The following is a 27,091-nucleotide window of genomic DNA, read 5'->3' as shown; positions in this document are numbered from 1 at the left end:
ATAACAGAAACGCGATAACATCACCCGCGACTGCCCGCGACGTAGCAATCTGCTCAAGATCGAGGCCCTGACAGTGCGGTCTTTTCACAAGCCTTCATTTCGCGATATTTGAATTCGTCCGGACCCTATATCTCTGTGGTGATGACTCGCCAAAAGAAAAGGTTTGACGAGCCGGTTGTTTTGCTGGTCAGCCGCTTAAAGAAAAAAAAAAAAAACGCCGGGAACTCTCGTAGGCCCAAAATTGCAGGCATACAAATCGTAGCATTTTATTTGGAGTCCACGGCGTTATCGACGAGATAACACGACCGTAGAGCGACAGTGAACATCGGACGGTAAGTTGCGGTATGGGTTACAATGAAGGTTGCGTTTGATATTCGCGGGTGCCTTATCAAGATGACAGTGTTTTTGTACACTTATTACAACAGGGCAGCCGTCCAATTCAGTCATTTGCACAGAAATGGGTGTCTCGTTGCCGTTTGCCGATGGAGACTCCGGGAGACCCTTGTAAGCATTGTTCGTGCGCAGAAGCGGCATAAATAATTAAGCAGGCGGCTGGAGAGCGGGCCAACAACAGAGGGTAATTTTTGCGCTGCATCGGTTTGTCGTAAGCAGAATCACGCTAGACTGCATGTTGTGGCGTTTCATATTACTCTTGCTCATTCTTTGGTGATTCTAAAGTCGTCGACGTTCAGTTGCGTCTTACACCTGCTGGGTTAGTACAATATTTTTAGCGGGTCTTCATAATGTCAGAATAAACGCCCCCCGATAGGGAATAAGCGATCGCATGTATGCGGTGGCGTGCGATTATCTGCGCTGTCTATTCCGGCTGCGCACGGGTGTTTGAATTCCGCGCGTGCAGGCATTCCTCCTGCATAGTAGGACTGGCATACGACAGGCGTCGTTGCGAAAGAAACGACGCCCCTGGGGAGAGCGAAGAAGGGAAGAGCCATGTACAGAGGCACAGCGACGAGAGGGCAAACGAAGGAGGAAGAGAGCAAAGGGAAAGCTGGGCGGCCGGCGGCGCGTGGACATTATCGGCCCGAGCAAAATAATTTTTCTGGGCCACAGTCGGCGCTCCTCTTTATATCTTGCTCCGTGGTCCGAACTCAGACGACAGCAAACGAATTCCTCACGAAAAAGCTGAGCGCCTTCTACCCCCCCCCCCCCCTCCAATCGTCATCGGTAGACCATCGTCGTCGTCAAAAATCCAAAATGCCAAAGTGCGAAGCCAAAGTCAACTTCAACCCAGTCTTAGTCCAAAGTCAACGCCCGCGCAACAAATCCAAAGAAAATGCTGAGTGGCCCGAATGCGCAGTTTTTTTTTTTTTCAATCCCAGAACATTATAAATCTGGCAACATGCTTTCTGATGGTGGTATACTTAGCTACTCAAACTGTAGTACAAGGCTTATCATCAATGGAACCCTCGCTAGGCCTATATCAATTCTGTAATCCATACGTCAAAGCTGCCCCGCTTCCCCGCTCCTTTTTGGCCGTTATTTGGTGCCGTTACGCCTTAGAGTGAAAACCTCTCCTCTAGTCTGCTGTTTTTGTCATTTCTTGTGTGTCCCTGTGTCCCTGTGTCCTAGCGCTTCAATTCTCCGTCATGTTATACCAACTGGCCCAAACCAGCACCCTCGTGAACTATACTTCAGCGGAGACTAAGGTACTGGCTTATGCCGGTGGCGTTACATTTTTCTGTACCAATAAGCACAGTGTTGACGAGACATTAAAGTTGACCGTCTATTTCACCAAAATAACCGCAGCTGAACTGAATACAGAAAAAATTAAAGCCGTTACTCTCTATGTGAAAGTTGTCGCCCGGAAGTGCCGAGCAGTGATTCGCCATAATCCACTCAATGCTACCGCCCTCGCAGGGCTCGCGCGCCGCCTGCCTTAAACTGCGCCAGCAGGACTTCTGTTCTTTTTGTGCTTGCTTTTCCTGCCGCACGTGCCGGCGTTGCACTGCCACTTTTTTTCGCTTATATCGTAAAAACCTACGCAACGACCGTTTGTAACTAAATGAACGCGGGCGCTGCTGGTTAATTACGTATATTTTGCATCAAATGTACCTACAGCTTTCTTTGCGCTAAACAACGGGGAGATGTATGACACGCGCCAGCGGTTCACGAGTTTCGAACGCTTATGACTATATAAACCGCTTGGCTTTCGAAGCCTCTGGGTTACGCCGCGACGACAGCCGCTACAACGGAACGCCGTATGGCTCTACTTGGGTCCAGCGAGCGAGCTACAACGAGAAGGCGAGCCCCTAAAGTGCCCCGGTGTGTGGTCCGGATTATGGGGAACAACGCCACTTCTTCATGGGGGATTTCTCTAGGACCTGTCACCAGGAAGGTACTTTGGTGTGCCGCTAGACTGCTTGCAACGTAGTCTGCTTTCGTAACGTTGAGGTGGGGATCTTTCAAGCTTGCAGATCAAGGCCTCACATTGCTTTCAGCCACAAACGTCTCTATTTTATTCTGCCATGGCGTACAACACTTTTCTGGCAGCGACTATATTTTACGTGATGCAGGCACTTGCATGTGCGTGCACCAATATTCGAAAGTTTCACTGGGCCTTCGCGTCTTTTATTTGGCATTGAAGTTACGAACCCATGCGGAGAGACAACCCTTTTTTTCCAATTCGTGCACGCGGCCTCAGTGTAAGCCACCTGTACGCCCGTAAGCTAGTCTTCCGTTTCCTCTTTTTGCGTCACCAGACCGACCCTTTTTTACGCTCGTTTGTGCATGTGTCTTTACCACACTACCGTCATTGGGAGTCACCTCAGTAGACCTCTCTCCACACCGACCAAGCCCATTCTTATAGGAGGGGATGGAGAGTGTTAAATTCCTGTCAGTTCGTTTCTGCTTACATTATTTAGCTACTACCCCAAGAAAAACGAAAAACATTATTAAATCCTTTTTTTCCTTCCCGGCTATATTATATTCCCTACATAAATCACAACGGCCAGGATGTTCTGCGCCGAGTTGAACGTATGCCCACTGCTAGAGGGATTACAACTTTCTTTTTTTAAAGTACATTCCGCAACACTGCCTGTAAAATTGTGGCTGCATGATCGCGGTATTCTTGCTCCATCTGTACATTGTAGTTTATGTGGAGACACTGATCATGGCTTTTTACACTGTCGTAGTGCTGTGTTCTTGTAGGATATATCCTGCAGAGAACTCCCATAAAGACGTTTGTGCTCAGTCCGGTTTCCATACGGTACTTGGTTGTGTGTTCCTTTGGTGAGGTGCCCTACGACCTTTTTTGTTTGTTTGTTGTATACAGCCTGTGAAAATCTCGATTAGCAGATCGAAATGCTGCGATTGACGCGCGCCCCACCATGGAGTACTTCCGCGACGTGGTGGCCACCGCTCACAGTGAATTTTCAGCGATGGTTGAGCCCCCGACTCCTCATTATCCGGGATTTATAGGCTGCATGGTAAATGTGTGTACACACACGTACACAAGTGTGTATAGAAATGCTGCACACAGAGTGCACAGTACTGCAGTGCGTTAGCCTGCAGGCTGGGTAGCAATGTTACATTGACTTCTCGCCTCATGCGACTTTTGTAGAAACGTTAAACAGATTTTTGCGCGTTTTGCACATAATCTTGTATGTAAAAAGACAGTGCTACTTTTTTATGCATTAAGGAGAAATATGTATGTGATGAAAACGTGACCCATTGTTTTTATCTTTACCTGTAAATATACGTTTTTTGAGGGAGATGTTTGAATCCATGGAATAAACACACAAAAATGATGGCGCAATCGGTCTGACGTCGGCTTCATAACGCGAGGGAACGAGATTTGACGCCGTCCACGAGAAGCGTTTCCTCTCGTGTTTCAACATCATCGTCGTCGTCGTCATCATCGTGCGCCCTCTCATTGTCTAAGGCTGGCTTTCCCTCATTGCGTTTTCGCTACGACGCCGCCATCAGTGATACCAAGAAAGCTTAGCTTTAAAAATGCATCTAGAATGGCGTGGGCTTAAACATCGGCCGTTACATTTGGAACCAGAGGCTACATCTGAAAGCCATAGAGATCGAACGTGAATTCTCTTTATCCATTGGTGGTGGTGGTAACACGCATTTTTATTTTCAGAGGGTTCAAACACACCACGTTGCCCTTTGGATAATTTTGGTGTCTACGGGAAAAGGGATAGGTTTTGGGAATTGGGGGAGGGGGGGGGGGTAACCGAATGGCTCCAATGGGGTAGAATGTTAAAAGAAGTGGTGGGGGTCGGATGTCTCAAGGAAGTTCCGTAGAGCGGTGAGCAGACGCCGTTCGCCGCTTGGATTCGGAAGATTTGGGTAAAGTCAATTGGGTCAAACTCGGTGGGCTTTCATTTCTACTTTTTCGGAGGCTTGTTGTCGGCAGACGGCAAAGCGAGGGCAGACCCACAGAATGTGTTGCTACGAATCAGCCCGCCGCAGTGCTTTGTGCCGCACTCCTCGGATGTGTGGTGAAGCCTCCACTACGTGCGCCTTTCGAGCAGGCCTCCCTGTCGGTGACTCACGCTTTCAGCCGACGGATCCAAACACGACGCTACATGTCTGGGAAAGTCCGGATCGCTGTCGCCTCTCTTTCTGCGTGATTCAAACTTCGGCGTTTGCAGGCGAGGCATGCTTCGACTTGTCTGGAGGACGCGGAAGCCGTTGCTGAGACCTCCTCTCTCCCCTCACTCCGACTTAGCGTGCGCCGCTACTACCAGCCGCTCACGAACTCTGGAAAGAGTGTTGTGTGTGTCTGTGCCGTTTGTGTCGTGTGCACAATCTAGAGGGAACGCTTGTTTGACCGTTAGAGCTTTGGGTATAAATAAGACCCCCCAAGCGCTGTAGTTCATTCCTGTTGGAGCAGTGAATAAGACACCCCAAGTGCGGTAGTTTATTCCTGTTGCAGCAGTGAATCAATGCTGTCACTCTGCTCGAGTCCTGTACTGTAACCTCGCCCGTCGGGGCATTGTTCTCTTCTGGCTTTGGCTCATCTCTCGCCATTCAGTAAACAAGTTAGGTTTGCCTTCGGCTTCTGGTCTTCAAGGCAGCAACATTGGCTGGCCGCTCGCTTCACCACGCTACCACACGCATGTCGGAGGCGAGGGAGCTCGGCTCGGGTACGCCTTCCCATATGCAACAGTGTGTAGTGTCATAAGAATATCGCTGAAACTGTTCTTGTCAGGTAAATAAAGGTAACCAATTACCCAACTGCCTCCCTGCAAGCACTGAAATTTAATTAGGAGGTGGCTTTCAGTGGTTGCAGGAAAGGCAGTTGGCTAATTGGCTACCTTTATTTCCCTGCCAAGAACAGTTTCGTGCCGTTCCTGGGCTGTTCAAAACTTATCAGGCAATGTGAATTCTGTGAGAAAAAAAGAAAACACAACATAAAATACCGAGCGGCTCTGGAGCAGTTTTGAGCAGTCCAAAAGGACAACAGGCCCATCCTTTAGGGGAAGAAATTTGCTAACGCGCTACTTTTTATCGCATGGTCTGGGAGTACCAGCATGACCCAGACTTGAATCTAGTTGCCAGTCCTACCTACCAGCAGTAGAAGAATAAACTTGCCAGCTCTGAGGAGGTGGATAAACATTTTTATTGTTAGCAAAATTTGCATGGATTCTTACGGAGGTGAAGTCCTCGGTCCAGGACCCCATATGCCTTGCCGGCCGCTACAGCCCGCTCCACGAGCCGACGCTGGTGGGATCCGAATAGACAACTATGGCTGACCGAGAGGGCGAAGACGGTGGAATCAACGGAGTCGCGGACTAGGGACCCCGCCCACCTTCCAGTTCTTCAGTTGTGCCTGACTAGCCGCATGCATTTCGTTCATGATCTGGTCCTAGCCTCACGACGACGCTGTTGACGTTGGTGTCGTTTTTCCTCCTGTCGCTTTTCTTCAGCATACATTCTGTCATTCAATTCTTCAGTATACATTCTTTGTCGATATGCATGCAATAGAGATTTTTGTATTGATTTACATACAGAGGGTACCTTGACATGCAGTACACTGTGTGCAATCTGTTCTTTATTGAAAAAAAAATTATGGTATGTAGTGTAAACACTGCACTGTTCCAAATCAAACGTAGAAAAGGTGCATCGGGTGTGGACTGTATTATGTAAAATTTATGTGGCAGTGAATTAGAAGGGGTTGTCTTTTCCACACAGTTAAAAAGATGAGGTACACTCTTTTCGCTTCTCTTTGTGACATATCCTGAAGTTTTATTTTTCTGGGATACTCCAGAGACCATTATCTCCGCACTTTCCTGCAAGCGGCCTCAGTAAAAGAGCTTCCCGATCCCATCGTATCGCCAAGTAACGACGCTTGCTGTGCTGTGAAAGGGTATCTGAAAGAAGTGGTGCCGGCTTTTAGATTCCTGAGCCTGCTATTTTCATTTGAGTGTTTTTCAGCAGCTTCAAGGAAATCTGTTAAACCACTCACCTAGAAGAGACGCTGTTCCTTGCGCCATTGTTTTCATCTTTGTACAATGCGGGCCGCGGCCAAGATCTTCTGTCTTGTATAAAGAAGGCGGTCGTGCCAGCATTAATAGAGATCAAAACACTCCCAGTTAAAACTGGATGGAAAAAAGTCGTTTGTACATTACTTCGCTAATTGCCTCTTCTGTCAGACGCCATCATTTCTCTTTTTTTTTTTTAAGGGGGGGCGTTGTGCAGAGAACTTTAACGAAAGATTTTCCGCTCACGTCACATAATATCCAGTTGGTGTCAGTAGAAACTCTACACGGTTTACCATGTGGCCTTGTTAAGCTGATCAGCCCTTACGCAATTTGAAGGAGTTGGATGGCTGCGGACGCCATATTGCATACAGTGCCAACAGCTTCACTCTGACGTGGAGGCGATTACAGTGTGCCACTATTTCGCACAGTATATCGTGTTGCTCCACAAGGGGAATGAGATGCAATGTAGCGAACCGCATATGGCTGCATGAGTTTGGTGCACCCACAAGTTTTGGCGTTTTTATTAGGCGGGTAATAACATGACATTTGAGAATGACGGTAATAAAAACTGGACCTGCACAGCTGCATGGGACCTGGCTGGCTGAAGGTGAATGTAATGAATGAGTTGTGTACCCTCCAATTAAAAACGTGTGCTTGTGACATGTACTGTGGCATACAGGAGTAATTTTCACGATCTTAGAATGGGACGACTGGAGCGGAATTAAGGTCGATCGTTGCAACGGGCTTAAGAAATGCCTTAAGTAAGTCACGTGTTCACTCTATGCCAGGCAGTTTTAGTAAGCAGATGGACAGGCTTCAGATAGTACCTTAAACAGCTACTATCATCCGTAGAGGAATCGTTTCTACAGAAATTAAAAACACGCAGGAAGTGTCAGAATGAAACAGAAGCGAAAAAATAAGCATGTTTGCCTACATGCATCGAAATGCACAACTTTGGAAAAGATGGGCAAACGCGCTAATATGAACGCAGTATTTTCTGCCCCTCATAAATTGTCAGGCATGTGTTTAAGAGTTAGCAAAACAGCAAGAACGACGCTGTGTTGCTCCACAAAGCATATAAATCGGTTTGTAATCTGCGTAAAAGTCGTAGTCTATGCGGTTCCGCTGTCCTGTGGTAAAATATGTAAGGCAAACGAGGGCAAAGACTAAAAGAGAACCACTACAACGTCCACAAGGCGATCAATGGGCACCTGGGCCTCCACTGTAGGGATTCATTACTCGAATTGCTAGATTCCTATCTGTGTTCTCGATGCCAAAGTGTGAAAATTGACGATGTTTGCTCAAGTCCAAGATCCGTACTATCAGGCATCCCTCAAGGATCTGTGCTTGGACCACTGCTTTTTCTCATTTTTATCAATGATGTCGCACAGCAAATACCGGTAAAAATGAAACTATTTGCAAACGACTGCTTTCTGTCCAACAAAATTCTTAGCCCCAATGACTAAGCGCTCCTCAATTCTTCCCTTGGTAAAATCCAAACACGGTGCAAAACGTGACAAATGCGCATCAACCTCAAGAAGGTAGTGACAATGACAATAACACGAAAACGACAATCCTTAAATATTTCATACTCTGTTAGGGGTCATTCCTTATCCTCTGTGCAGAGCTACAAGTACTTCGGCGCTCAGCTCACTTCGGATATTAAACGGAACGAGCACGTATCTTTCCTTCAGCAGAGGGCAACTCAGAAGCTCATGTAGCTTAAAGGGTCATTGTCAAGAAGGGCCCCGGAAATAAAACTAGTAGCTTATAAAAGCTTCATCCTCCCGATACTCGAATATGCGTCAGTTGTTTGGGACCCTTACACTCAAATTAACATTAACAAACTGGAGAGCGTGGAACGTAAGGCCATTAGATTCCTCTACAACTCATATAGTTGGCAAACATCACCCAGTGCTCTTTTGAAATATGCCCAATTAGAAAGCTTGCAGTTGAGACGGTACTGGGACAGGCTCAAATTTATGTACCTTCTTTACCACGATAAATTAGGAATTAACAAGCTTAACAAGGAATTACAACCGGTAACATTACATCCGACACGGTCAAATCACGCTTAGAAACTGTTTCACTTTTCGTGCAGAACAGGTGTGTTTAAAAACTCGTTTTTCCCACGAACTGTTCGAGAATGGAACGCGCTTCGCCCCGATGTTATTTATGGCATGTTTGACGGTAGATGCATTTACGTCATCTCTGAAAAAGCAAGCGTCGCCCTGAAAGTGTGCAAAATTGCTATGCCTTTGTTCTTTACACTTCCTTTCATTGTAGGGTGTAGTTCATCTTTGCTGCTTGATAAATTGTCTTTCTTGGTTACTTTTCCCTGGGCTTCTTTTCTGGAATATTCGCAATGAGACTGTTCACCGCCTGTGTCGCCATATCGGGACGACGCCCCGCCTCTTGTGCAGACTATGTATGCGCGCAGAAGACTGCGCACCTATTTCTCTGCATAATAGTCATAACGTTCTTTTCTTGTGTGTATATGATACTGCGCGCGTGAAAAAAAAGCAGGCTGTTACGTTTTTGTTTTTTTTTCGCATGCCTGTACAGTTTTTGCTTGCTGTCTCCTTGTCATTCTGCAGCTTGTACCTAACTGGAATTACTTATTTTTTTGTACTGCATAGATTTTTCCTTTTTGTACGTGTTGCAATGTACACCCACTCCTGCCGAGGGCCTTGTGTAAGGCTGGCAGTATTCCTGAAATAATAAATAATTTCGGATGCAGACCTATCTTTTCTGATACAATTGTTGTATCGAAAGAAAAAAAAAACACTAGAGGAACAATTGAAGCTGCAGAAATTGTACAGTTGAAAGAACACTGCGTTAGCATGCACTCTGACCCTCTCCCAAAAAGATATTTTGACCCTAAGTTAGCCTGTTTGTGGCGCAAAGCGGTTTATGCTGAGGGACGAGTGTTGGTGATAAGGAACACAATCGAGTTAGTCTTGCTTTTAATTTTCCTGCATTTTTTACTGTGTTGGTATACATGCGCCCGAACGTCGAAAAATAAACTGTTGTAAGCAAGCGCCGCCTTGTTCCCTTCTCGTGTGTGTCCAATTATGCGCTGTTCCCCTCTTTCAACACCGCGAACCAACTTTCCCAAGCCTCAATTATAGCAAGCAACGACAAGGCTGTTGCAGTGCAATACAGCTGTTATTTCGATTATCGTGCTGAAGATAGCCCTCTCATTCTACTTTACCGGCCTCATTGTTTTTTTTTTTTTTTTTTTTTTTTTTTCAGCGAACACATGCAGTCTAGTCCTTGCCTGCTCCAGAATTAACCGTTACAAGTCGCGCCCATTCGTGCGGACAATATTGGCTCCTTACCGTGCACAGAAAAGGAAGGAATGAGAACTTTCTCCTTGGTATCCATGTCCGTTGATTTAAAAGTCGACAACATGCCCTACGTCGCAGTACAAGTTACCGTACCTGACCGCTCCAGCTTCCTCACGGCCACGTCAGTCTTGGACGTGCGGCTGCCCCGCCAACCATGGAGGGGTGACGCGTCGCGGTGAAGACAACAGTAAGAGGCGTCAGGTAAGAAAAGGAATTAAAAACGCTTTTTTATTCCTCCATCGTGCTCAACCTTGATTGTACCGATGTTCAAATGCGACTCTTTCGCAGTTCGGGCGGTTGGCACTGAACGTAATAAATAATGAAATCGATTTTTTTCGCTTCTCAACAGTAAAACAATGCAGAGGATGACCTCATGGCAACTCAATACAGAACATGCACTCCGAATCGCTGCAAATCCCCTGCTTCGGCACCAACCGAAAGCACACACGCACACACACTGATACAGCGCATTGTACCTTGCAGACACGTTCTACGAACATGTTCACCAACGCATGACCACACTCGCTATGCTGCTGCTCAAACCCCTTCAGCCTAGGGCACCAAAGTGCAGTATCACCACGACAGTTCATCGAAACGAACTGCTGACCCGCGTATTTCGTAAGCTCAGAGGGAAGCGCCCGCGGACAACGTCCCTTTCCTCGCAGTATACAAACGTTGAGAATGGCGTGCACCGCCTTAGTAAAACGCATGTACGAGTGTACGAGCACGACCTCGTAACCTCGGACTGTACAGGGAAGACGAAAGACATCACACGTTGCAGGCACTATGAGAAGAAGCGTTGCGAACAACGGCGACGACGACGGCGGCGTACCGCACAAAACGCGCCAAGGATGCCTAAGACTACGATAAGCGATTAACCATCTAGTCGGTGCACCGGGAAGCGTTTGGCTACAAGAAATACAAGACACATGGCTGCGATCCAACAGGATGGAATATGCGCTACGCCAAAGCGATCGATACACGGAGGAACTCGAAAAATGAGAAAAGGAGCGCTAAAAGAAGAAGTCCGTCCTCGCCACCAGGTGAATAAAAATGTGACGGTGCGGCGTTCTGGAATGTCTGCGAGTTGCGTTAAGGAACGGACGATGAGAGCTCTAAAACCAGAAAAGCGAGGAGCCCAAAGGCAGTCCTGTCACGTACCTTGCTTTGATACAAGGCGATAGGGAAGCTGAGGGGGTTTCGATGCGCAAGACATCAGACGCGAACACTCACGACTGGCTAAAAAGAAAAGAAACTGGCAGGGTTGCGCACAGAAACAGCTAAAAACACAGCGTAGAAAAGGGGGCTCCTGTACTAAAGTAGAAGACTGATTTCTTGCAACAAGCCCTTGGGCCCCCAGAAGCAGTCTAGAAAAAGGTCAATGATGAAGGTAAAATAAAACTGCATTCTAATGTAACCCGGCATATCGATGGCAAGGGACAACGCGCATTCAGTTCGTAGAAGTAAAAACTAGCAGGGCGACGTTACAAGTACCTAAAAACAAGCGCGGAATGCACCTTAGGGCGGCACCTGCGCCCTTGCCTGCGCCCTCCCTCTTACGGAACTATATGGCATTTGGTGCACAACACCGCGAACAAAGCCTAGCGACGCCAGCTGTCGATACGGAGAAGTGGTTACGCGCTACGGCTGAGAGATCAGGAGCTCGGCAGCAGTCGACACTATCGCCACGTTCTGATACGTAAGCTAGCGCTAGCTACTACCCATGTTCACCATACTTCTCTACTTTAGGCGTGAAATGACTTATCACATAAGGCTACACGTGTCTCCATTTTTCTTTCTACGGAGCGACGCGCGACCTTAACAGTCTATGGCATAATGTATCACATGAATATTTGGTATGCCTGCAAAACTAATAATATACGGTATGTCTGTAAAACTAACCGCAACTAGCAGGTTACCGACCTTCGGGACTGGCGCTACAAGGCGATTCCTAGGCTACGGGTAAGGCTCCTCCGTCGTCAAATGCATTCCTAAAATAACGCGCTCGCTACAGGCACGGAAACGTACGCACATACCATTCACTCACTCATGCACTCTCCGACGTCCTATGTACATGGCAGAAGTTCGTATGTATAATATTACACACACACATATATATAGTAGACGCGTATGTACATCACAACCCAGGAAGCTGCTAGGAGCGCTATAGCTGGGTTATAAACGTGGCACCCCCGTTCTGCTTCTCTTTAGTCCAGTTGAACGCAGAATTCTCGAAGGCTTGAAGGTCGGACTGCGAGTCGGACGGGCACGACGACCGGCGGGACTCGATGAAGTTCATCTGGGAGGAGACCTCCCGCATCGTGGGCATCGCGGACGCGTCGTGCGCCGTCTGCGGCGGGCACAGCCGTTGGCAGCAGCCGCACCGCTTCACGGCGGCCGAGATGAGCCGGTCCAGCGGGTCCAGGGAGCGCATCCACTCCGGCAGCCACAGCCAGGACCGAAGCCTCACGGGCAGCACGTGCGGGGCCTTGCGCTGGATGACGTTCACGGCGACCACAAGCAGGAGGATGACGAAGATCGGTATGAGGACGACCATGAAGACGATCATGCCCGCCATGGACAGTCCGAAGACGGCGGCCGGGAAGAGCAGGAACATGCAGATCAGGTAGAGGACCGAGAACCAGCGGTACTTGGCTGTCGTGTTGCCCAGCACTTTGGCCATGTGGATCGGGAAGCGGGTGAAGGGAATCGGGTAGAACATGAGGATGCCCAGCACGTTGAAGAAGAGGTGGCAGAAGGAGATCTGCAGGGTGTACTTGATGCGGCTGGAGTCCGCCGCCAGGGCGGCCAGGATGCCCGTGGTGGTGGTGCCGATATTCGAGCCCAGCGTCAGCGGGTAGATGCGCTCGAGGCTGATGACGCCGATGCCGGCCAGAGGGGTCAGCGCGGAGGTGAAGATGGACGAGCTCTGGACGAGGATGGTCATGATGCAGCCGAGGAGGATGGCGAGGTAGCCGACCAGGATGGAGTACGGGAACCGGTACTCCGCGTTCACCGTCGTCTTGATCACGACGGCGATGCGACCGCGCAGCATGGAGTGCAGCAGCTTCACCATGAGGATGAGGCACACGCACAGGGTCAGCAGGGAGATGCCCAGGAGCAGCAGGCCGACGAAGCTGTCCTGCCAGTCCAGGCTGGCCAGGGCGAACTGACCTGCGAAGGGACGCGGGCCGCGATGTCACTCGAGCGATTGCGATTCGCCGAAACGCGATATAACGGAAGGGAACACTTCTGCTAATTTGCCGCGAACTGAGAACCAGATTGACAAAAATAAATTGCTAGCCGCAACGTAAAACTGAAAGCTTGCTTCTGGGCTAGTTGGTACATTACTACTTATGAAACACTGCGCTAAATTGATTTATAAGTAGTAGAATTGAACTTTGTGAAGGATAAATGCCTATTTCTTGTAAACCCTAAAACAAAAGCCTGTGCATGCAGCCATTAGTGAACTAGTCGCTTATCCGATGGAACAAAAAATATGCGGCATTACGGCCGCTTAACACCTTTATTCGCCAAGCGCGGAGGCTCGTAAGTACAACGGGTAAGTACCGGCAAGCATTACAAATGCGTTTGTGGAACTACACAACTGATTGTATGACGCGGCTGAAATGTGGCTCGAAGTGCGGCATAAACGACGAGTAGTACTTACAGTGCTTCGCGCAACCCTCGGTCGTCATGTTGCAGCATCGCTTGATCAGGGAGTGGTTGTAGTAGGTCTCGTCACCGATGGCGACCTTCTCGATAATCTTTTTGTCCAACTAGGGAGAGAAGCGAGACGCATCTATGAGGACCGCACTCGGTGTGCCATTGGACGAATGGACTACACACGGCCTACTACCACCCAAAGCGAAGGGCGCAAAAGATTACCGAGAAGTTACAAAAAATTGCCCAATGGTCGGAAGCTTCGCTGAAATGCTTGTGAACAGATCCTGATTAGTTGCGTATTTAAAGAAATCGGTATACGGTAAAGGGAAATGACGATGTTGAAAACAATTAGTACAACAGTTCAGTGGCCGATAGCCACGTTGAAGTGCCTCCAAAAGTACACCCAACAACCCTAAAAATGCTATTCATCTCCCATCCTCGCCATGCTAGCCAGCGCTTCAATCCCCCTGTCCCTAGAGCGGTCCCTCAGGATTCGGCCTTGCTATACTTGTACTGTGGCGTCTCACTACAGCGAAAATGCGTACTACGTTCTGTCACGTAGTGGTGAAAATAGCAAATGCTCTGACGTACCTGGATGACAAGACTGGTGAAGGGCTTGGTCAAGACTTGCAAAAAGTCGCGGTTAGCACTTTTGTTTGTAGTCCAGTCCGTAGAATTTATTATGGCGCTTGTCAGGTGGTACAGAAGCCCTACAAAAGACAAAGAAGGCGTTACACCTAATGTTCACTCGTAAAACTAACAATATGCAAAAAGAAAAACCGAGAACGTAACTCATAACCATGTTCTTTTGCAAAGCGGCACTTGGATACAGTGGTTTAAGCAGACAGCGACTGTAGCCACAAAGAACCCTTCCAGATGTCATGCAACCTCGGCAACGATAACGCAGGGTGAATCCAAAAGCACCCCTACAGTATTCGTTCCCCTTGAACTGGCTGACAGCAAAGTTAACACATACAATTCTCAAATGGCAAGCATTCTGGATTTTCGAGTCGTCTCGTATAAAAACTTGGGAAAACACGTACCCGCGAATATAAATTAGTCCGAGAGAAATACTTTCGTCGGCATAATGATTTCACCGGCGGCCCGAAAGGTTCGCGAGCGAGAAACTCGTGGATGGCTCACCGAAGGCGACCTCCAAGGGCAGCAGGACGATGACCGTGAGCCAGTTGAACATGTCGTGCACAGTGGCGGCGGCAAAGGCCCTGCGGAACTCGTTTCGCTCGGCGCTCTGCATCAGCGACACGATGGTGTTGGTCACCGAGGTGCCGATGTTGGCGCCCATGATGATCGGGATGGCGTCGCGAACTTGGATCACTGCCAGGACAGAAAGAAAGAGGAGAGACAAAACGTCTTTTTTTATCTAGCACACACACACGAGCCGCCCGCCGACTGCCGATCGATCTCAGCTGGAGCCAACAAAGAGCACGCGGCAGAGCGGAGCAGTAACTCCCACTCAACGACTAAAGAAAACTTGGCATTCGCTTATAACGCGGCCATACGGAACTTTACTCCATCTCGGGAACGGAATCCTCTATACACTCTGGTCTACTGAAATGATGAATACGCGCGATACGACTCCGGCGATAGAAGTTCAACCATCGTATGTGGCTTGATGTAGACCTCACAGGGCATGTTGACGAAATCTTAGCGGTTATGGAACATCTAGAACGTCATTGCGTGTGTTTTTCGCGCGGCCTTTAATGAACCAAGTAAGAACCGGATAATTCTTCTCCAAGTCATAATTAGCTAGACAAATTATTGCGTTCAGGACTTGCGTGTATACACACAAAATAGGCGCACAACAACGTTCGCTCTTCTACCATTGCAGGTCAATCAAATGCGTACAGACACATGTAGAGTTCTGAGCCTCAATAGTGGCGGCACATTTACAGCAAATTTCGCTATTCAGCAGGAGCAATCGCATAATATACTTCCGGCGTGCAAACTATTAAGCCTGCATTCACATTTCATTTCCCCAGACAGCACTTGGACAGAGCTTCTGGTTCATTCATTCTTTGTCCAAACTGCAACAGCTGTTATCAGAGAACCGGATATGCTCTACGATACTGCAGGCACCGTGATACTGCTATGCGGGAACTTTCAGTTGACATTGAGAGTTAACCAGGGTCACAAGTGCGCCACAGGAAGAAAATGCACAACTCGAGAGACAATGCGTTCCAAAGGCTTTCGAAACGGCGTGTAGGACAGGTAATGCTGTCTAAAGGAGAACGAGTAATACCCGTGCCACACGTACACGAAAAATAACATTAAGTGTCTAATGCATTAAGTTTTAATGCCATTAATTTGATGCAACACGCAAAAAATCCAATGCCATTTGCTCTAATGTCATTTTTGGTTTAAGGAGTTCCGCACAACTCATTCGCCTGCACGAACGCCTTAAGTCTGCCTACTTTCGAACGCGACGAGCACCAAATGAAACCAACGAAAACTATCAGCACCAGAGTGTTGACGCGGAAACGTAGCTGAACTTCGAAATAAGACGATTTCTTGTGCACTCTTGGTGGCGAAGTTTTGAAGAAGACTAAGTTCACTAAAACAACGGCAAAAGGCAAAACATCGTGTCACTCGTCGTGTTAAATTTTTCGGATTTAGCTACCACTGGCAGGCGATGACAGCTCATGAAGCCACTTTTAGAAACAACTCACCATTTTTAAGAAAACGCTGTTTCTCATGTTTTCTTTCACACACACAAAAACTTATAACCCTTGTAAGACGTTTTCTCTAGGTTAAAGAATTCTAAAATATTAGTAAATTTCTCTTGTTAGTCATGATCACCATCATGCCTAACACATTGAATGCCTTTGTGGTTTCGCGTGTAGCACGGCCCGACCAATTAATGTCATTTGGCATCTTAACGCCTGAAGCACTTAATGTCATTTTTCGTGTACGTGTGGCACGGGTATAAGACGGTTCATGCGGACTTACAGTTCGCGCCGACCATGGTGATGATGATGGATGATGACGTGGAGGAGCTCTGCACGAGCACGGTGGACAGCACGCCGATCATGAGGCCAACGACGGGGTTCTTGAGCACCTCGTTTTGGGACATGACCTTGCCGGCCGTCTTGCCACCGACCAGGCGGAACGCCGAGCTGAGGAAGTCCAGCGAGCAGATGAACAGGTACAGCAGGCCCACCAGGCATACCGCCTTCGCCACGCCCAGCAGCACCCGCTGCGCTTTGCCGCCAGCGCTGAGCTCTGCACGTGCCAAGAGAGAAGGCGCGGGGGCCGCTGCAGTCACTCGCTCAGGGCGACGGGCGAGACGAGTGCTCGGAGAGGTGGAAAGCCCAGTCATGTGGTCGAGGGTAACTCCCGCTGCAGCATCGCGACAAGCTAGGGAGGATGTGTGCGGCGAAAATCGACGCCCCGCGAGGATTTATTATGGCAGTTAATCAAGGTCTTTCAGCTAACTTTAAGTTGCACACGATACGTTCGTGACAATACCACCTACAATAGAGAGCGCCACTGCGGACTGGTGAAGACGTGGAAATTACGTTAGCATTTCATGAAACTGTACGTGTTCATAAATGATGTGTTCAGACTAGCGAGACACAAGCCATATCATGAGCTACAGGGGTTTATCCGGAATTTAGATCTTGGGGGGGTTGGAGGGGGGGGGGGGGGGGGTTCAATATCTTCCTTGGGGGGGGGGGGGGGGGGATAAATTCCTAGTGAGCTGAAAAACGGCATGTCACGTAGTTCGGTTGGCTGAGACGTGAAATGACGTCATTCCTTAAAGTTATTACGACAGTTGTGGCAACAGTGTGAACCTGGCATAACGCTGAAGTAGACTGAGTAGGCTGTGTGGTGTTTGTCTTACCCTTTAGAAGTGCTGATTTATTTCCAGAAATGACGAGAACACCGAAGGGCATCCGTGCCAACGATTGGGCAACTTCGCGCAAGCAATTATGTTAAGGCTTTATGCACACCGACTATCCAAACTGCCATCCTTTTAACAACGAGTCGATAAAGGGGCTGCCCGCCAAAAGTATAGTTTTTTTATTTGCCCATTTGATGAGCATATCGCAAAGTGGAGTTGACTTAATTGCCTTGACTTAACATAGGTTTTTAATAGTCAGCCAGGCACAATTCTACAATGATCAATACAAGCACGAACGAGAGTACTTTATCTAGCAAAGGCATTTTTTAACATTGTTATGATCACGCTGCATGTTAGTGTGAGCCTTTAAAACAGGTGTAGAGAAATATGGCGAGACAGGAAAGAAGGCACACATCACCAGGAACACCACACAACAGTTCGTCTAGTAGTCACCATAAAAACATTTCCCACAGTGCAGAACGCTGAACTGCTGCACGCCGAAAACACAAATGAGAGTTTCTCAATTACGTACTAGAACTTCACCGAGAAACATTAAAGTTGTTTTGCAAAGTTTAAATTTGCGATGGCCGTGCCAAGTTGAAGTCAGCAAAGCTTAAAGGGAACTGCAACACTTACTTTTTATATCCTAAATGATTTCAAAGCGTAGTCAGCAGACACTCAGTACTTAAAATAAGGGGTCAGAAAGTACCTCAGCCAAAAATTACTGCTCTATGCCTATCAGATAACTTAGAAACTTGCTGAAAATCATCATTTTTTCTTTCCCGGCCTCGGCGTTGTTAGAGCTCTCGAAATAAGTCATTGCAGGGGTGTAGCGGCTATTGTTCGGCTTTCAGTTTCAGCAATAAACGCATTTAATAGAAACTTAAAAAAATGTACAGGAGCAAAGCAGAAATGGAAATGGAAGGCGAATCTGGCGCGATGAGCAAATCACGCAGTGCCGCTCCGGGCTGGCGATAGCTGCAGCTTTCGCAGTGCTTAAAGACGCGAAGGAAAAAGTGAAATAGTTTATCGGCAGTGTTTATCGACAATAGTTTATCGGCAGTCACTGATGTACCAGTGACTAACCGGGCCTGAAATGTTACGAGCAAAGTTTCCAACAGGGTTGGGAACCGCAGACGCTATTCGTTCGACACCTAAAAATAAAACAAATACAAAAACCGCGTCGTACCTTCACAAGCCGAATCAGGATACTTCAAAGAGCCCACGTCCTAGCGTTTTCTACGCGAACGCTTGCGATAACAACGTCCCGGCTTCATTGACAAGCCTTGCGAGGGAGGTTGAGGGGGAGCAATGGGGGAGGGGCTGGCGCCCGAAGCCCACGGGTGACAAGTGCAAACACCCCGCCGAAGCAATGGCCGCACACTTGTCGGCTACGAAGAAAGGCGACTTGCACAACGGGCGGCCGGCCAAGTGTGGATGCCAAGTATGACAAACAGGCAGACGGTTAGAGCTGCGTCGGCATTAAACGTCACAGCTGTCACTCTGGGATCGCCCACCGCGGATTCACAACAACCTGTGCAGTCGCGGCCTATCGACGTCATGGAAATAACTCAGCTGAGGCTTGGAATAGCTGGAACCTGGCATTGACACGTGCTCAACAACTAGCGGAACAAAATTAACTGCGACAATGTGGCACGTATCGGAAAGTTTATTTTACAAAGTCATTTTGTCCCGTAGCTTATGCAGTACGCGTTTTGGAAGCGTATTTGTGACAAGGGAGTTAATTGCCGAGATACGCCCTAGCACGGCATTGCTCTGTAACTTGGTACCTCTACCACTAAGCGAACTGGCATACGCCATTCCCTAGCGCAAACAACAGTGTCCTGAATCGTTACAAGCACTCCGGCATTAGCATTCGGCGCACAGCATTCGAGAAAGGGCTAGGGGTCGTCGCAATCGGGGACAAGAACAAAGTGCGCTAGATGCGGCCGGATAAGCGGGCAGTGAAGAGATTCGAAACGTTATTTGAGGTGAGCGCTCGCCGCTCGGCAAGCCTTCCATTGGGTGCTCCAAGTCAAGCTTACGAACGACGTGACGGTCCCTTAATTGAGCTCCAATTCTTGCTAACCAGGCTGCATTCTCCGTGCGCACTAAACAGCGGCGTGTACTGGGACGAAACCGAGATGGCTCCCAGCAAAGATCAACTGCCGTGAGCACGAAACGCACGCTGGCAAGCCTCGAGTGGCACCGGGAGAATAAGGTGCACGAAGGGGGCGTGCGGGTGCAATGGAGATACGGGCCATTCGCCGACCTGTAAAAAGCCTGTAACTAAATGTGGACCATCCTTCGCCTTGCTAAAGAGCAGAAGTGAAAAAGGACCATGAAAACAAAATACTACGCTGTTTTATTTTAAAAAAAACTGCTTTTAACTTGCTCAACTGCAATGCTGCTTCCATAGACGTTTTAAACGAAAAAGGGAATACAAAATACTGAAAAACCAAAACATCGCGCTATACAACATCAACAGTGACATAATAGGAAATACTCAAAAACAGGCATCGGTGTAATAACTCCGAGTTAGTATTCCTGTGGCGCGATTAAAGGAACTAACTGGAAGCACCCCTACAACGTCTATACATGTTCCTTGGCGGCGACTTGTACGCCCCTGACGTCATAGGGAGGGCGGAGGTGGGGGGCTCAAGGGGCTGACAAGCCGCCACTGTTTTCCTTATCGAGCCTTATTTTAAATTTGCGTTGAAACTGACAGCCTTTCCAATGAACCGCTCATATTTTGTCCTCATGGTCCCTTGAGAGACCAACAGGCGGCCGGACTCATTGGTTGCCGCTGTACGCCCGTGGCGTGTGCGTTACGCGGGCACGAGTAGACGACGCCCGGCGGGCCGAAGCCGCGCCCCGGACACGACCTTTAAGGGAGGCGGGGGGGGGGTCGCCACTCTCCACAGTCTGGTTCGCGCCCAAGGTCGCCTCCTGGCGGGCCACCCAGTATCGATCCGGGGCGCTCCGATGACAGCATGGCGTCCATCACGCGAACGAAAAGCGTATACGTATATATACACGGAACGAAGCGCCCCCTACCCGTCGCGTAAATAATGAACGCCACAAAACAGCCAGCGGGTGCGAGGGAGCGACAAATCTTTGGCCTCTGCTGCCCGCAGGCAATCTCTGCGAGTCTTAACTGTGCGCTTGTATACCGCAAATGTGCCTCAACAGAAGGGCGAGGGACTAACTTATACTGCGTGGGACATACCCTGAAACAGTTTTAGGTGCGGCTGAAAGCAAAGGGTTACGGGCTGTCGGGGAGAGAGGGAACAAGCTTCGGAACTCTTTTCGAGGGGACAGGCTGTCGTAAATTAACGGTACGGCGACTGCACACGCTTCCACGTCCGAGGAAAATGAATGAATAAAAGTACTCCGAGTCGCAAGTAGTCAGGGTTGAACGAACCGCCTTGCAAAGAGGCGCGCTGATCAGATATACGAGAGGCAATTCGATTAACAACACTCTACGAGTAGTGATTCCAGGACACGCCTGTTTTTAGCTGTAACGGTAGGGGAACATGCGCAATTGACACTTTAGGATAGCAATCGCAAAAAGGAAAACGCGACAACCTTGACCTGGTAGGACGCAAACAAAAGCATCGCAAGGTTTTTAATTAACCTGTAAAGGGCCAATTAACAAGAAACTTAAGGTGGCATGGCCTGGACGCAATAAGTTAGCGGTAGTTCGCCAAAACGACACCTCGCACTGTCTTTTTCGCGCCTTGGTCAAGAAGGAAAAGGAATACGGAGAAAATCATGAATTCGAATGATATACAAGGCGGTGGAGCTTTTGACCCCAGAACTTCCGCTGGCCGAGTACGTGTACCAAAGAACGGGAGGCAAAACGGCGCGCAGAAGACGCTAAACTTCTGCAAAGAAATGCGCGCGGTAGCGGAAAGATGCATAATTTAGACCACCTGGGGGATCTTTAACGCGCGTCGAATTTTCGATGCACTGGAACTATAGTTCTCCCTTCGTCGAAAAACTTCCGCCGCGGCGGGGATCGAACCCTCGTCCTCGGGGTGAGCGGCGCAACGCCTCAGCCACTGAGCGACCTCTGCAAGCAGTGCGAGAGCAGGGTTATCCGCAACCCGGTGTCCTCAATAACGCTATCGGGGTGTACTCACACAGCCGCGCACTATTTCCTACTCCCTGTTCTAAAAACCACGGCCGAATAATCGGCTAGCCAGATCGCTAAACCAGCACAGCGCAAAACCCAAACTTACCAGCTACACAAGACGCTCTGTGAACGTTACAGGAAGAAGTTCGCTCTTGTATTCTAATATCCGCTTGAACCGTTGCATCAGCTTACTGGTGCAGGGATCGAGCGAGGACAGGCCCCCTTACGCCAGTTTTCAGTGCGGTAGCCCGAAATAGGTTACTGCCAAGCGACAATTTTTATTCGGCTTCGAGAGGCTCAATCGGTGTGTATACGCTGAAACGAAGCGGGCGGACGCCGACACAGAAGCCCGTAGGCTCCCTACAGGGTAGTCCGGCTGCGTGTCCAGTTACCGGACTACGCGTCCAGCGAAAACCAGCCGAGCGTTGGGGACAGACAGGGGCGCCTGGCCAGAATAGAAGCTGCTCCGGTCAGCCGGCGGGAGGCTGAGTAAGCGCGGCTAGGACTGACCGATAAGGGACTCGGCACGGGCGGACTACGCAACGATGCCCCCGGCAGGAAGTGAAGCGCCGGCTGCGCTGCAGAAGGGGAATCCACGTGCCGGTACTTAACCGTTTACGCCATTGAAGGTGTGGTTTACGGACGGGAGTAATCCTCGCTCGGAGACTGGCCTTCGCATCATCATCATCAGCCTATATACGCCCGCTGCAGGGCAAAGGCCTCTCCCATTAATCTCCAATTATCCCGGTCCTGTGCTAACTGCGACCAATTTATCCCCGCCAACTTCTTGATCTCATCTGATCATCCAACTTTCTGCCGCCCCCTGCCACGCTTGCCTTCTCTAAGGATCCACTCTGTTACCCTCACTTACCAACGGTTATCTTGCCTTTGCATTACATGCCCTGCCCAAGCCCATTTCTTCGTAATTTCTACTAATATGTCCTTAACACGCGTTTATTCCCTGACCCACTCTGCCCTCTTCTTGTCCCTTAATGTTACACCTATCATCTGCGCATATTGTCACCAAAATGGACAGCGCACACAACAACCGATGAACAGGGGCTTGAAGCTGGGACGGGGCCATTAACGAGCACTCCGTATCGGTAGGGAGCACGAAGGAGATTTAGGCGCCGTGAAAACAGTGCAGTGATGTTGCCTGCTAGAAGCAAGCCGAAACTTGCGACCTGCCACATCGACGTAACAATGCAGCGCTCTTAACGGCTTCAAACATCAGCTCGAACCAAAAAAACACGCGAAGTTAGAAGAAAACACCGACACAATGCAGAATTGCGTCGACGTTTTCTTCTAACGCCCCGTGTTTTCTCGTTCAAGCTGATGTTTGAAGTCGATATGAACGAACTCGCCCAATCTCAAGCAATGCTCTTAAAACTGCAGCCCTTGCGCTACAGTGTAGAGATCCTTGCATCCCGCTGTATTCGCAGTGCATTCAGCGCGCTTAGAACACATTTCAACAATTGCAGCTTCCGATTATCAATAGCAGCCACTCGTGTTGTCACAACACAGTCACTGTGACTGCTGCCAGACTTGCACCGAGCGTGCCCTAGAAGCAACCTCGTTGAGCGGAACGAGGCAGCGACCTCGTCCCACGGAGCGCACAGACGTCACGGTGCGCGTGACATCACTGCCGAGACACTTATCCGCGAACGAGGACGTATATTCCGCGCGCAAAGTGCCGCTGCTTGCACGCGAAGAAGCGTGTTCCCCCCTCCTTGCTCGAGGCGGGGGCGGTATTTCTGCGCACCGTTCAACGCAACGGCGCGGTGATACTGCAACTGGCACTGCACCAGGAAGGGCGGTGCAAGAAAAAGCGAAAGCGAGACCGCGACACGAGCAGCTGAAAAAAAAAAAAAAAATTTTTTTTTTCATCTGTTTCAGTGGCTGACTCGCAGATCGCGCCCCGTACGTGCTAGCGGAGATCTGTTGAAAGCTGCGCCGCAACGGCCACAGTCCTGAAGAAACGCGAACGGGGGCAAGTTGAGAAATAATTGGGATGAAAGTCCCTGCCCGCACTACAAATAAGCCTAACCAAGCCACATCGACCACGAGGTGGGATAAGCTGGACGCCGGCGGGGCTGCACTGTCAGAGGTGTGATCGGGAGCAGCATCCGCATGCTTTCGATGTGCTTGGGCTTGCTGTAGATAGCCTAATTTTTAACTGCTCGGCGTAACGGTAGCATGCGGAAGGCTAGATATTGGAAGTGGTCAATAACACGCAACATCCGTGTTTGGAATGGGGAAGAACGGCGCAGTCACGAATGCATACCTCTGCTCGATAGCATTTATTTGAGCATTTCATTCATCCGATGCTTTTCTTGGCGCTTTCCCAAATCCGTGACGTAGCATCATTTTAGTTCAAATAAATTCATTCCCAAAACAACGCGTCCAGAGAGTCGTTTCCTATCTACACTCAAGCTATGGTATTTGTCGATTCATTCAGCGAGAAAGACATTATTACGAGAATGAAGGCAAGAAATCAAAAACACGCAGAAACCTATTAGGATTTCGCAATGTGCCGAAAGAGCGTCTTTGTGCACTTCGCGTGATCACGCTGCTGTGTTTGCCAGAACAACTAAGTGTTGGCGCCTAGGTGCAACCGCCCTTCGCGTCGACGAAACCGCCAAATCGCACAACGTCCGGCCAATACCGGGGTAGGCAACACGAGTGCATGACGTTCAAAACGCTTGCGCCGTCAACGCAACACCTGGCCCCAACATTACCGACATATTGGCGCAAGACCTATAAAGACCGGCCAAGAGTGAACACGGGGAAAGGTGACGTTTGTTGTGTCTAGCCTTTCCGTCGTCCCGGCTAAAACAAGAGCAGAAAAATAGAATGGATGCCAATAGTCGCGGCCAGCGCTGTGCTCGCAATAGCGGTAACCTGTAAGCTGAATTAAGCAGCTCAAAACTAAATATGAAAGGGGGAAACTGCCCCAGGAAGAGAACTACGCTGCTCCGCAGACGCGAGCAATGCGTGCTGGCTAGTACAGCTGGTCAAGGAAACAACCAGTTTACACTTTCCTACCGCTAGCGCGATAGTGCGAGGATGGGAAGCACGCTCCGCACCCACCTCTCGCGTCAGCGCTATGAATGGGCTGCTCGTGTGGCTGACAATGAAACACCCCGTATCGCGCTTTCAACGGGCTGCAGCTGATACGGCCCACTTTCCTAGCTTCGGCGGAATTCCCCTGTTCTGTGCATTTTCAAGGCCTGGTCAGCCGAAGGGATCGCTGATAACGGCACGCACTGTTGCCGCCTCCTGCCTGGCCTGGCAGGGGCAAATATTTAAGGGAATGCGAGAACGAAGAAAAGTTAGCACCTGCCTTCACCGTTTGTAGGCGCAGTTCGAACGTAAAGGTAGCAGCTCCTCGCCTATACTAAAAGCCGTACTTCCGAGAGGTGTCGTAGGTGCCTTGGAGATTAAAGGTGGAAGGGCTGCAAGCTGGGCTAGTTGGAAAGACATCCTTGGCTTAAACCAGCGCGAACTTGAAGACAAATCAAGTGGAATCGCCTGTCTTTGTGTTCCACTTCCTTTGTCTTTAAGTTCGCGCTGGTTTCATTTAAGAGATTAAAGGGGCACAAACTGCGCGAGCGGTATTTCTATCAAAAAGAACAAAAAGCTGGTAGCAGCATCTCGTATGAAGCCCGCGCACAAAACAAACTAGTCGACTTCTCGGGCAGTTTTCAAAAAAAATATTGAGGAGGCGCGAAATGTAATGCCTTCAAAAATGGAATGCCAAAACTCTGGAAGCGACGGCGGGAGGCCGTGTGAAATCCCCTCCACATCAACTCCCCAACGGCACATGCGGGATGCAGCCTCACAGCACGGACAAAACGGGCGGAAGCGCCGAGGAAAGCTATCGCAGCAGTGAACTAGAGAGGCCAACCACTGAGAAGTTAATGAGGCAGATACCGTTTTTTTTTTTTTTTCGTAGCGGCCGAATGCAAAGAGGGCACGCAGCGTACGAAATGAGGTCCACTGCGATCTCCAGCCAATCACCAATGTTCCATTCGTTCGTCCTAAGCCACACAGATTTAAAAAGTCAAATATTCGCCGTCTAACGAGCGGAAGCAGCACCAGGGCTGTGGGGTGCGCCTAGTGGAGGCCCCCGGGCGAGTTTGAATTTAAACCACCTGTGTATCTTTAGCGCGCGCCAAAATCTCGACACCAGAGAGTTTTCGCCTCAACCTGAACAGCAGCCGCTGCGGCTGGAATCGAACCCACATCCTCGGGCTCAGCCATAGAGAGACTGACGACGGCATCAGGTAAGGAAGGAAAAGAGGCGAACACCTGCACGGCATGCCCCGGGATAGAGGCGACAGTCGAAGCGAGACAACAGCTGGCGAGGTCCGCGGCGGCCGTCGCCGCCGTTCGACCCCCAGTCGACTATCCGCGGCAAACCGGCGACTGCGAACCACGTGTTCACTTCGTGCAGCGTGTATTGTACCTGCGGCAGCGACGGCGAGCCGGAGCCGGCACAGGAAGTGCGCGAACGGATCGACTCGCACGCAATTTCATTTCTGTCCTCATCGCTGCGTAGGCGTGTGTAGTACGTTGTGATACACATGCCACGGGCGCGGCCGCCGGCGGATGCCTGGCAATATCACATTTTCCGGTTAACTCTGTTCCGCGTAGCTCTCTACCAAAAAATGGCGGGAATGTGAAGAAGCAAAACGGATAGGTGAGCTTAGTTCTTTACAGCTTACAAGCTGACGTCAATGCATTGGACGAATAGAAATAAAACGCCAGATGCTCGCGAAATTGTGTAGATAAAGCTATAACAAGCCTACCTAAGCCACGGCGATCACTGAAGTGAGACCCGTATTCTGAAGTACTACCTCACAAAAGAATACGCTAAAAGTCGAACACGACAAAAATTTCTGTCGCGCAACAGGAATGTCTGCCGTAGAACAGATATCTCTGCAGGCACGACAGGATGGTCTGTTTTGTGACAGGAATTTCTGTAAGTCGCAAAATGCAAGTCGCACGACATTTCTGTTGTACAAACAGCAGAATGTCCCATTCACTTACAGGATAATCCTGTCGCATTTTTGACTGGGAGAACGAGTAAATGTGGCATTTCTCTACCCTCACAAACTTCGCATCATGAAAGCCGTACAACAGCTTCCTTCCAGGTGTATTACTTCTGTATAGGGGAGCGATAACGCGCAGAACAGTCGAACTGCTATTTACAAGCGAATTTTGAAAACTAACTGGCATTCCAATATGCGCCCAGGATTGCCCGTTACAAAAGGCAACACGTGTAGTCCTCGCCCGCACATAGCAGCACGCCTGCATTTGTCTTTGTTTCAAGGATTAACGCACCACACTGCATTCAGCCCGAACGCGATGGCAAAAGCGGTTTGATCCGATTCCGCAATTCAATTTCGGAGAAACCTCGCCTCCATTACGTTGTTTCCTCTCTCGACGCGAAGAAAGATGCCCCGGACGAATGAGCAAGGGAGCAGTGATTAAATAAAATTGCGCAAAAAAAAAGGGAGACACGGACGAAGTGAAGACGGACACAACTGCGCCGTGTGTGTGCGCGTCTTCACGCCGTCCATGTCTCCTTTTTTGCGCAATTTTATTTAGTTATGGAGTA

The 27,091-nt window shown here is 49.3% G+C and overlaps 1 protein-coding gene across 4 annotated transcripts in view; it reads right to left on the bottom strand.

Annotated features, from left to right (window-relative positions):
• Positions 1-10,004: 10,004 nt before the first annotated feature.
• Positions 10,005-27,091, bottom strand: part of LOC144178538 (sodium-dependent phosphate transport protein 2B-like) — a 102,588-nt gene continuing 85,501 nt past the window's right edge. For all 4 annotated transcript variants that reach the window (XM_077706472.1, XM_077706471.1, XM_077706473.1 and 1 more), the window contains 5 exons: positions 16,436-16,708; positions 14,612-14,803; positions 14,060-14,178; positions 13,473-13,581; positions 10,005-12,976 (listed from right to left, as the gene is read on the bottom strand). In XM_077706472.1, coding sequence (XP_077562598.1) covers positions 11,967-12,976; positions 13,473-13,581; positions 14,060-14,178; positions 14,612-14,803; positions 16,436-16,708 — 1,703 coding nt within the window. In that variant the 3' untranslated portion in view covers positions 10,005-11,966. The remainder of the gene's footprint in view (positions 12,977-13,472; positions 13,582-14,059; positions 14,179-14,611; positions 14,804-16,435; positions 16,709-27,091) is intronic.

The sequence above is a fragment of the Haemaphysalis longicornis genome, unplaced genomic scaffold (genome assembly GCF_048455015.1).
Source record: "Haemaphysalis longicornis isolate Haplotype H1 unplaced genomic scaffold, Haemaphysalis longicornis Haplotype H1 scaffold_4, whole genome shotgun sequence".
Classification (NCBI taxonomy): Eukaryota; Metazoa; Arthropoda; class Arachnida; order Ixodida; family Ixodidae; genus Haemaphysalis; species Haemaphysalis longicornis.
The sequence above is the reverse complement of the archived record's forward strand: the minus strand, read 5'-3'. Positions and strand labels throughout refer to the sequence as shown.